Here is an 11,065-nt window from a genome sequence, read left to right on the forward strand (position 1 = left end):
TACCCTGACAGTAGCCATTGTCGCTAGCTTCAAGCCTTTCCGAACCCCAGGGCGCCAACTGCGTTCGCTGACTGGCCAGATCTCTTGTCAGTCCCTGCCACTATCTCAGGGGCCACCGACGACGCGCTCGACGCCATCGCGTCCATGAGTTAGGAGATGATACGCGCTACAGAAGTGTGGCTTCAGGGCCCCTGAGCCTCCGATTGGATGGATTCATTAGCATGACCCGGATCTGTGCCGACGTTGTAGGACAAACAAAGAGAAGGAACAACAGGCACGAGCTGGACAACAATTGGTCATTATCAGGGTTGCTCCACACTCTTTCATACTCTTTTCATATACAACCGTTGTCTTCGCACCACAGCAGCACCGTCAAGCACATTACTACGATCATGAACAAAACAATGCCGATACGATGATGACCCTGAAAAGGCGCCACATTCATGCATCATGACGCCTGGTCGCTCAATGCAGTGGACTGACTGTCTTCAAACGCCGTGCGCTGGGATCCCATATATACGATGCTCCTCGTTTGTACATAAACATGCCGAATTACCATTAATTCCACCTCTCATCGCCCGTTGGTCATTTTCAGCGAGGAAGGGATGGAAGGACCATTTTGAGCTCGAAGGAAGGGCTCAACCGCAGCTGACACTGGTGTTGATGTTCTGGTGGGGGCAGCGCTGCGGTTATGCGCCATGTGTGCCCGCACAAGATGGCCTGCGGCGAGTGCACTGCATAGACTGAGCTCTCCTGCAAGAACGCCAGCAGAAATGATCCTGGCCAGTTGGCGCGCATTGTCGCCTGGGTTGGTTGGGTGAGCTCCACGAACTCCAAGCATCTCTAGCATAGTCGACTGTGCTTCGAGAATCGTCCCTCCTCCAATGGTACCAACTTCGAGTGATGGCATAGACACGCTGATCTGAAGGTTGCCATTGTTGCTAGTTTGGGTCAGTAATCGGTCTGAATGTTGTCGAAAGGACAGAGACTTACTTCTTCATCACGGTAATGCAATTGCCACTTTCAACAACCTGAGCGGGATCTTGACCGGTGGCCAGGAACATGGCAGCCACGATATTGGCAGCATGCGCGTTGAAACCGCCAATACTGCCAGCCATTGCACTGCCGATCAAATTCTTTGCAATGTTCAACTCCACGAGAGCATTTACATCGCTCTTGAGGACGCTTCGAACGACGTCGCCGGGAATGATGGCCTCGGCCACAACACCCTTACCTCGGCCATCGATCCAGTTGATCGCGGCAGCTTTCTTGTCAGTGCAGTAGTTGCCGGACACTGCAATTGTCGACATGTCGTCAAAGCCGCATTCTGTCGACATCACTGATAGCGCCTTTTCCACTCCCTTCGAAATCATGTTCATTCCCATGGCATCGCCTGTGGTTGTCTTGAACCTGATATAAAGGTAAGTGCCCGCCAGAGCTGTTTTCAGCGACTGGAGCCGTGCAAAGCGACTGGTGGAGTTGAATGCGTCTCGAATGCGGCGCCAGCCGTCTTCAGAGTCCAGCCAGACCTTGGCCTCCGCAGCCCGAGCAAGGGTTGGAAAGCCGACACAAGGCCCGCGTGTCATGCCGTCATTGGTGAGTATAGTGACGGCGCCGCCACCAGCATTGATGGCCTTGCAGCCACGACTGACACCAGCCACCAGCACACCTTCAGTGGTCGCCATAGGCAAAAAGTAGCTCTGACCATCGATCGTCAGGGGACCTGCAACTCCCAATGGCAGGGGCAGGTACCCAATCACATTCTCACAGCATGCACCCAGGACCAGTTCGTAGTTGTAGTCTTTGTATGGCACTTTTGATGATTCCAGAACACCCGCGAAGCGTTTGGTGGCCGGGGTTCTCGACACCACTGCTCTCCGAACTTTGACAGCACGAACAAACGATTCCAAGCGCGTCATGGCCTCAGGATTCTCCAAGGTTTTCTCGATTGCATAACCGGGGATTTTGCCTCTCATCGACAGGTCGATCAACTCCTCGTCGGTGAGGTAGGCGGCATTTTTCTCTTTGAGCATCTGCTCGCACTCGGCCTGGGACCTCGTCAGCTCGTTGGCCCCTGCCAGATCGACCGGCTTGGGCTTCGGCGCTTGCGGCAGTTCGAGCTGTGGTGGCTTCGGTGCAGATGGCGAGCTTGTTGTCGAGTGAGGTTCTTTCAAGCTCCAACGTGCGGCGTTGAACAAGTACCCATTGAGGATCAAACTCAAGGTCAAAGCAATTAAAACCCATTTGCTAAGAACGGGGTCTTCAAGGCTCTTCAGGACACCCTCAATGACACGCCCGCCCATCACGTTCAGAAACTGATCTGTGTACTCGTGCTCGAAGAAACCGAGGTCATCTTGTGCCCCCGGTTGATGCAGGGACGGATAATCCAGTTCATATTTGATAGGCGGCAGAACGGTGACAAAGGTGTCGATCTTCTTGCTCTTTGCAGCGACATAGATGGCGTCCAATCCATTCTCTGCAACCTTGAAAGGGTCGATAGGTGCCGGGGTTAGCATGCTCGGAATTGTTGGCCCAGTGGCCTTGACACTGCTGGCGGTGCGGAAGGGAATCGTGCAAAGATTGATGATATTGACGATGACGAAACCGGTGACCATCCAAATCTTGAACTTCGGGACACTGCTGGCTTTGATCTTTTGGCCAAAGATGTTGAAACCCGCTCCTTGATCAGATTGCCCACTCGGCCAGTCATTGTTGGTGGCGACGTTCTCGGCCACTCGCTGATTGATCCCGTCTTCCTCTAAAGCCTTGCGAAGAGCGACATGCCGCTTGATACGGTTGATCTCGAGTTTGATGCACAGGATTGTGGTGTAGAAGGTGAATAGCAACAAACAATCATAAGCCAAGATCCAGGCGGCTAGGAAACAAAATTGCCGTAGTCCGCCCTGGACGCCAGAAGCCGCCCCGAGGATGAGGACGGCAATCTCGATTGCGTAGTCTCGGACGACCTCAAAGCCGGTGTCCTTGACGGCCATTTGAATGGCGTCTGGGATGGAGCTCGCTGCGTACGGTTGAGCGAACGGGCCTGTAGCAGCGCCATTCGCCGAGGAGTCTGGGCGCCGACTGGTGTCGTACGAAGCAGACAGAACCGCCTTTGTGAGGATAATTGATTTTTCAAACCCAATGGTAACAACGAGGAAGGGCAGACCTTCCGAAAGCAGGACCATGTTGATTGGCACTCCCAGCTTCGTCGTCGTGACCAGCCCGAACAGAAATGCGAACAGGCTGGAGAACAAGACGGAGATCGCCAGCCAAGCATTGGAACCGAGCCGCTTCATTGACACAAACAGCGAGATAAAAGTCAAGTGCATCGACAGATAGCCCAGAGACATAATAATTATGTCCAGCGTCTCTGCGTGTTTGACCAAATCCACGAAGGACGACCAACCCTCGCTGAGCCAGGCCCTGTAGGACCCGCGCGACCCCAGACCATTCAGACGGGCAGCTTTCATCAACCAGACCCCATCACCATTGCCTTCCGATTCCGTGTTTCTGGCGGGCAGCTCTTGCGCCGCCCGTAGAAAGTCGGCCACTTCGGAGAATGAGGTGTAAAAAGCAAGAGAGGTGTCGTGCGATATCGGCGACAAAAGATTGGAGGTAGTGGGGACGTTCGTGGCTGTGATATTGGATGGTATAGGCACATCGTGAGCTTCAGGAGCCAGCTGGAGTGACGAAGAGTCCGGGAACAGGAGCGTGACCAGGGCATAATGATCTGCTCCCTGTCGTAGCGGTGTCAGCACTCATACCTTCCGTCTGCAGTCCCCATTGGATTTGCTTACCAGTGACACCTGCGGAACGCCATAATCGTCTGCAAAATCCCATTTCCATGCAGTCTTCTCGGATAGTTCCAGCGTGCGGCTGCCTTTCAACAGTGCTTCCACGTCAACGCGGCCATTTTGTTGTATGGTTTTCACTCCAGTATCAAACAAGCTCTCTTGAAGAAGACCGACATATGAAGTGCTAGCCAGCAACGCAAGTACGACAATGGTGTGTATCGGATGTTGGCATGCAGTATGCGACAGAGCCAGGAGGCCAGAGGTGACGGTACGATTCAACCAGCTGTCGCTTCTGCCCAGAGAGCGGAGTTGTTTTGGAAGGAGAGAGGAGCCTCGCATATTGATCGGAGGAGAGGAACTCGAGTAAGGAGGAGGCCGAGGAGCAAAGACAGTGGTGCAGGCGTCTATCTTGCCATGCTCTGAGGCTAGAACGTCTCTGGATCACTCGTCAGCCATGTGTCCGTGAAAGCGTTCGTAGGTCACGAGGGTCGAGTGTTGGTCAGGGTAAGGGAGCATACCAATGCAGCCAAACAGCGTTATATTTCTCCGGGCGGGTGATCACCACGGTGCTGGTTGATCAAAAGGAACCACGGATACCAGGCAGGATACAAACCCAACGGGAACTGGAGAGGGAGGGATAAGAGAATGAACTGATGTTGGGATACTAGTAGTGAACGAGCGAGAACTTGAAGTTACGGTAAGTGATCTAGGAGAGTTAGGTACCTTAGTACGTAGTGGGAGGTAGTCACCGCAAGTAGCCCCCGTAGCGATACTGTTAGAGGAGTTGGTCGACGCCAGCATCAAAAATTTCCAAGTTCCCAGTTTCCCTGCAGCCGATTCGGAGCCACTAACTACCACCTAAAATACTACTAGTAGTACCTAGGTAGTACTACTAGGTACGGTGCCCCTGCAACATCACCAATCCTCCATCGCATGCGCCCAGTTAACTTAGGTACGCTTCCTGTTCAACACCTTTTCCACCGCCACATCCCATGCAGCGCCACGACATGTTAGCGAGTCCATATGGCCACTTCAAATGGCTACCAAAGTCGTGGGGCCATCCGGCTTCAAGAGATCCCCAGACATGCGCCACCAACCGTGCAATAATGCTGGTCATTCCCCATCATGCTAACACGTCTAGCAGGCCATTTGATACCTGTACCTGCATGAAGGTCGTTCCACAGCATCCCAACATCCCTGCAAATGAAAGTCTCTCACACAACACGGTACATACAGCATCCAGGGTGATGAATCTTCTCCGCAAGGCATGTCGAATATCATCTCTACACGCTCTTCGCTTTCCAGATGTAATATCCGTAGCTATGTCCATCTTACGCTTTTAGTTATGTCTCACTCACCACGGTCCGAGATCTCCTGTTGTGCACCCATTTCGCCCCGGCCGGTACCACCTCAAACAAGAACCAGGCGTTTTCCAGGCCGGATATTCCAGGTTTGCAGACAGCGCCGGTGCCCACCACGGTGAGAACCGAAGCGTTCTTCCGATCAGCGTGTCTGGTTGCTCAGTTCTGCGATGGCCCAACCGGGCTATCAAACCTCAATAACTCCACTGAATCATGCGGTTTATTAGAGCACGACTTTGGCACTCTAGTGGTTCAATCAGGTGGCAGGCCCCGAAGAGATGCTATGAACAATAGATGCCATCACCGATTGGAAATCCAGGGGTTTCCGGTGCTTGAGAAGTGGCCAAATGCTTGAAAAAGCTTCTGGACATCCTCGCAAACAACGTTCCCAAAGGGTGTTGGTCTCCTCTTCGATTTGAGATCTCGCATCTGCGCTTGCGACGGGACAGCTGATCCCGCTTGAGATCGCAATGAACATTGCGCAGGCCGCATCAGAGCTAGGATACGTCAGCACAACTCCCTTTCCAATGGACGCAAATGTGGTGACTTACGGTCAATGCTAAGTCATACAAACATGCTTGCCGACTCACTCGGAGTGGTGCTCTGGCCCTCTCTGATATCGCTCTCTAAGTCACCCCTGGGTTGCAACTGGGACGGACGTGCGACAACCGGGCAACGAGAAGAGAGTGGCCTGTCTGTGTTCTTGACTGGAGGAACCCGTACGCGTGTAGAGGTCGCCAGTGCCACTGAGCGAGCAGCAGACGTAGATAATCAGCACGATTTCCAAACGTCTAAACCACCTTTGGCCACCCTCTGTCAATGCAAATCAAGAAGGATTCTTGAGGTGACTCGAAAGTCCGCCTACTTCCTTCCTTGGATCACTCTCGCTCCGTGTTTCCTGATAACATCTTCCATTTTCCTTCGAACTTGCTTGCATCCATCGACTCCTGTGGCCATCATGCTCTCTAATTTGCTGTTCGCGCCACCGATCTGACATCGTGATTCCATCATCAGAACAGACACCTTGTCTTCCGAGCCTGGCTGACCTGCAACGGTTGCAATTGATAGGAAAGGCAACTCCTGCTCTTCAGTGTTGTTGAGGTCTAGAATAGGTTCAGGTCTGGCCGAAGAATCGTCGGTCGGAGTGACACTTCCGCTCGAAATGGCGGCGAGAATAGAGGGCATCGGGACACCAGCATCCACAAGAGCAAGGCTCGCTGCATTGAGACACGCCACCAGCAGTGCTCCATCAAGACTCAGGACGTGGAGGGAGATCGAGATGGTCGAACGTGGGTAGAGATGTGTGAAGAGATGACTCTGGAATGCGTTTGAGACCGTACTTTGAAGCTCTTGGATGCGTTTGTCATTTCTGATTCGTCTTCGGCGGTCCATCTGTGCAAAAGGGGCGACGTTGATCTCAGTCTCAACTGTGGCATTGGTGTTATCTCGTTGACCGCGCCTGTGGAATGATCAAATACAGTTAGTGAGAGTCAACCTATGCGCCTGACAGTAAGTTCGAATTGTGAACCGTACCCCTCTCTTGGACCAGTCACTGTGCATAGGACCATTGTATTGCCCATGGTCAAAAGACTACTTCCATCGCTGGAAGGCTGGGTTGAGATTGAAGCGGTAATTCTGCGCAGTTCATTCCATCGCCGACCATCTTGTCGTAGCAGCGTTTGCGCATAGGTGGAAATGGTATCGAGAGGCATATTGCAGAATGGCGTCGAAGACGCACACACAATTCTAAGATCAGCAAGCCATCCAGTGGGTTGGACAACGAATGTAAGTCAAAGAAATTGTGAGGCCACGCCAATTGGGCCGAAGTGAAGCCCAAATCGTTCCCGTGCTCAGGCGGAATTTTCGTGTTCACTTAAAAAATACGCAGAAGCGCGACTGCGTCACTTCGCGACTTTTGCCCCGCCATCACCAACGCCATCGTCAATCGGCGAATACTTGTTTACGCTCTGCTAGCGAGCAAGTCGGTCTCTTCTGCCCACTCCCTGATCTACATTCTGGGCCGGTCGGCGTACCTCCTATCTTGGTCCGTGCCCAGGATGGTCTTCACCGACAGCGAGGATGATGACCTGGACCAGCCTCGCATCAAACAGGAACGCCGCATTCCAACCACACTCACAGCGAATCGAGCGGACAGAGTCAAGACAGAGAGCCCTGAACTGATATCAATTACTACAACTGGATCGGGGGCTTCCGACGCAGCAATAGTTGCTAAGACCGACACAAAAGAGAGCCGCAGTCCTGCTGCAGCAATCCACGAACCCGTACAGTTGGATTCCGATGACGAACTCAACTATGCATGGACCGGGGATGAGAAATCCAAGACCAGAGCGGCGGAAGCCAAAAAGCGAGCTGGGAAGAAAGCCCGTAAGATTAGGGCCATTGCTAAGGAGATGGATGCGCCTTCCAGAGCGCGAACAGGTGGTACCACAACTGGAGTCGGTCGACAAGGACCGAGGAAGCGGAGGAAACTCAAAGAGTACGATGAATCCGACCCAGACGAGGACCTCATGGAATGGACCACGCCAGACTACATTCAGGGACGGAGAAAGAAATTCGATGAGCGGATCAAGAGGTTGAAGGCTGGTGGCTTACTACTACCGCCCAACTACAATGAGGTATTCTTTTCTGACGATGACAACCCACAACATCTGAAGGAACGGCCGACCTTTCGTCAGTCTGCCGCGGTTAGAGAATACAAGGACATCGAGCTTCCGTACTCCCTTGGGTTGATACCAGCACCCCTCGCGCAATTCCTGCGGGATTACCAGGTTAAGGGCGTGGCCTTCCTACATGAACTTTTTGTGTATCAAAAGGGAGGGATTCTTGGGGATGACATGGGCTTGGGCAAGACCGTGCAGGTGATAGCATTTTTGACAGCAGCATATGGGAAAACCGGCGACGAGCGGGACAACAAGAGAATGCGAAAAATGCGGCGTGCTGGTCAGACGTACCCTCGCACCCTCATCATCTGTCCAGGTACACTCATGAACAACTGGAAAGATGAATTCGAACGGTGGGGCTGGTGGCACGTTGATCTCTATCATGGCAATGCCTCTCACCGACATGAGGTCTTTCTGGAGGCTCAGGCAGGCATGCTCGAGGTTATGATAACCACATACCACACTTACCGTGCCAACAAAAGCGAGATCAACATGGTCCAATGGGATTGCGTTGTTGCGGACGAATGTCATCAGATCAAGGATCGAAGATCGGACACCACGAAAGCAATGGTTGAAGTCAACGCTCTTTGTCGTATTGGCTTGACAGGAACCGCAATTCAGAACAAGTACGAGGAACTGTGGACACTTCTCAATTGGACAAACCCGGGTCGGTTCGGCCCTGTCTCTACCTGGAGGACGTCCATTTGCGAGCCGCTTAAGTTAGGCCAGAGTCACGACGCTTCGAACTATCAGCTCGCAAGAGCCAGGAAAACCGCAAAGATGCTCGTCAATAACCTACTCCCGCAGTTCTTCCTGCGGCGGACGAAAGCATTAATCAAGGACCAGCTTCCGAGAAAGACTGATCGAGTGGTGTTTTGTCCGCTCACGGCGACACAGGCAAGCGCGTACCAGAATTTCCTCGAAAGCGATATTGTCGAGCACATCAAGAATAGCAGCGAGCTGTGTGATTGTGGAAGTGGAAAGAAAGCGGGCTGGTGCTGTCATATGGAGCTGGAAGATGGGAGCAAATGGCAAAGCTGGGTCTTCCCGGCAATCCAGGTTCTCCAGAAGATAGCAAACCATCTGGCGGTCTTGATCCCTCAGGGGTCCGATTCATCCGAAAAGCAGGCAAAGGACCTCGACATGCTGCAGATTGCCATGCCCGAGCAGTGGTCTGAAATCTATCGGACTCGCGACAGCATCATGCACACGGGCAATCCCGAATATTGTGGGAAATGGCGTGTTATGAAGAAGTTGCTCACTTTCTGGCATGACCAGGGCGGTAACAAAGTCCTCATCTTCTCTCACAGCGTCAGACTGCTCCGCATGCTTCAGGATTTGTTCATCAGCACCCAGTTCAACGTCAAATATCTGGATGGAAGCATGCAATATGACGATCGATATGCGGCCGTTCGAGAATTCAACACCGATCCCACACAGTTCGTGTTTCTCATCAGCACCCGAGCTGGTGGAGTCGGGTTGAACATCACTTCCGCCAATAAGGTTGTGGTCGTCGATCCGAACTGGAATCCGTCTTACGACTTACAAGCACAAGACCGAGCCTACAGAATCGGCCAAACGCGGGATGTTGAGGTCTTCCGCCTGGTGAGTCAAGGTACCATGGAGGAGATCGTCTATGCTCGCCAGATCTACAAACAGCAGCAAGCCAACATCGGGTACACTGCCACTTCCGAACGACGATATTTTCACGGCGTCCAGGACCGTAAGGACCAGAAAGGAGAGATCTTCGGACTACAGAATCTCTTCGCCTTCCAGAACGAGAATCAGGTGTTGCGAGACATCGTCAACAAGACCAATATTGCAGAATCTAAAGCAGGGGTTCGTGTTGCAGACCTTGATCTCGAAGGGCATGACAGCGGTGACGAGGCGGAGCCAGTTGTGGTCAAAGAAGAAGACACCACGCTCCGCCCCATCAAAGCCGAAGAAGATGCAGCCATCTCGCAGCTCGCAGCGGAGATCATTGGCGAATCTCGCTCCCGGTCCAAGACGTCGCTTGCCCCGGGCAAGACGCAGGTTGTCAAAAAACATGATCCCATTCAAGCCATCCTGTCATCCGTCGGGGTGTCATATACCCATGAGAACAGCGAAGTCATTGGCTCGTCCAAGGTCGAAGCGCTGCTCTCCAAACGCGCCGAAGAGGCCGCCGACACCGACAGACGTTGGGGCACACAGGAGCAACAGTCCAAAGTGTTCCAGGACGAATCACAGACAGGGCTAGGCACTAGTGGCCACGGGGGTGGACATGTGTACGGGAACGGAAGTGATGCTGATGGAAGCACTACACCCAACGGCGGCATCAGATACAAGTACCATCCCCCGCAGGCCGTCATGAAACGGCAGTTCTGCAGCATGGCGCGCTGGGCTGGGTATGGCGACGACGTGGTCTCGTTTGCCTTGGTCGTCGAAAACTGGACCCAAGCGGAGCGCAGAGAGTGTCTGGATCGGTTTTACCATTATCGTCGTGACGTCCTTGACGGGTTCGTGAAAAGCGACTCTTTCAAAGCAAAGGGAGCAGATGTGCGTCCCAAATTAGAGCCGCATAGAAGCGATGATCACCAGGGCGATCCGGTCAAGTGGGAGGTGAGGAGAGCCGACGTCAAGCTTGAGGGGTCTGTCGAACGGACTGAGGCAACCGGGATGCACCCTAAAGCAGAGGCTGCGATGGGACCAAAGAATAGGACGGACTTGGATGTCGTTGCTCTTGATGTCAACACAGAGACCGAGGATGAGGACGAGGACGACGAGCTTTGACTACTGGGAGTTCTTTGGTTCGTCTCATGTTGTCGAACTGCGGATTTGATGAGTTGATGATATTACGATGTCATGTTGATTTGAGATACTTGTTATGATACCCCATTGAGCGATTCTTTTCTAGAATTACACTGCAGAGATTCAAGCCTGAGTTATATAGGTACCTTTTTCTGTTTCTGAGCGACACAGGTCATGTCAACAATATTAGCCTCAAGACTTACTGACCTCACCTTTTAGTGCTTGACGAGCTCCCTAACTTCAAGCCATACAAGAGTCATTACTTCCGGCACACTCCTCCATCACCATCAGTCATATTCGTATCTTCTCTAATCCTTCCTCACCCATCATCAGGGATCATAATAATAATAAGTCTAGAGTCTCTCCTACTAATATATCGCCTAATAGAGATAGAGCGGCCTTCAGCAACAAGTAAATTACCATCTTATACGAAAAGTGG

At 52.6% G+C, this 11,065-nt stretch overlaps 3 protein-coding genes across 3 annotated transcripts; 1 reads left to right on the top strand and 2 right to left on the bottom strand.

Annotated features, from left to right (window-relative positions):
- Nucleotides 1-571: 571 nt before the first annotated feature.
- On the bottom strand, nt 572-4,133 carry A1O1_06916 (hydroxymethylglutaryl-CoA reductase (NADPH); the record flags this gene model as incomplete). Its single annotated transcript, XM_007727793.1, has 3 exons — nt 572-941; nt 994-3,737; nt 3,798-4,133. The coding sequence occupies 3 exons, from the start codon at nt 4,131-4,133 to the stop codon at nt 572-574; spliced, it is 3,450 nt and encodes a 1,149-aa protein (XP_007725983.1).
- Nucleotides 4,134-6,016: 1,883 nt separating this feature from the next.
- A1O1_06917 (uncharacterized protein) lies at nt 6,017-6,867 on the bottom strand (the record flags this gene model as incomplete). The annotated part of the gene is made up of 2 exons (XM_007727794.1): nt 6,017-6,614; nt 6,689-6,867. 2 exons carry the CDS (start codon nt 6,865-6,867, stop codon nt 6,017-6,019), a joined length of 777 nt encoding a protein of 258 aa, XP_007725984.1.
- A 345-nt stretch (nt 6,868-7,212) lies between these two features.
- On the top strand, nt 7,213-10,608 carry A1O1_06918 (uncharacterized protein; the record flags this gene model as incomplete). Its single annotated transcript, XM_007727795.1, has 1 exon — nt 7,213-10,608. The coding sequence occupies one exon, from the start codon at nt 7,213-7,215 to the stop codon at nt 10,606-10,608; it is 3,396 nt and encodes a 1,131-aa protein (XP_007725985.1).
- Between the last annotated feature and the right edge of the window lie 457 nt (nt 10,609-11,065).

Source organism: Capronia coronata (assembly GCF_000585585.1).
Source record: "Capronia coronata CBS 617.96 chromosome Unknown acBCG-supercont1.6, whole genome shotgun sequence".
Taxonomy (NCBI): domain Eukaryota; kingdom Fungi; phylum Ascomycota; class Eurotiomycetes; order Chaetothyriales; family Herpotrichiellaceae; genus Capronia; species Capronia coronata.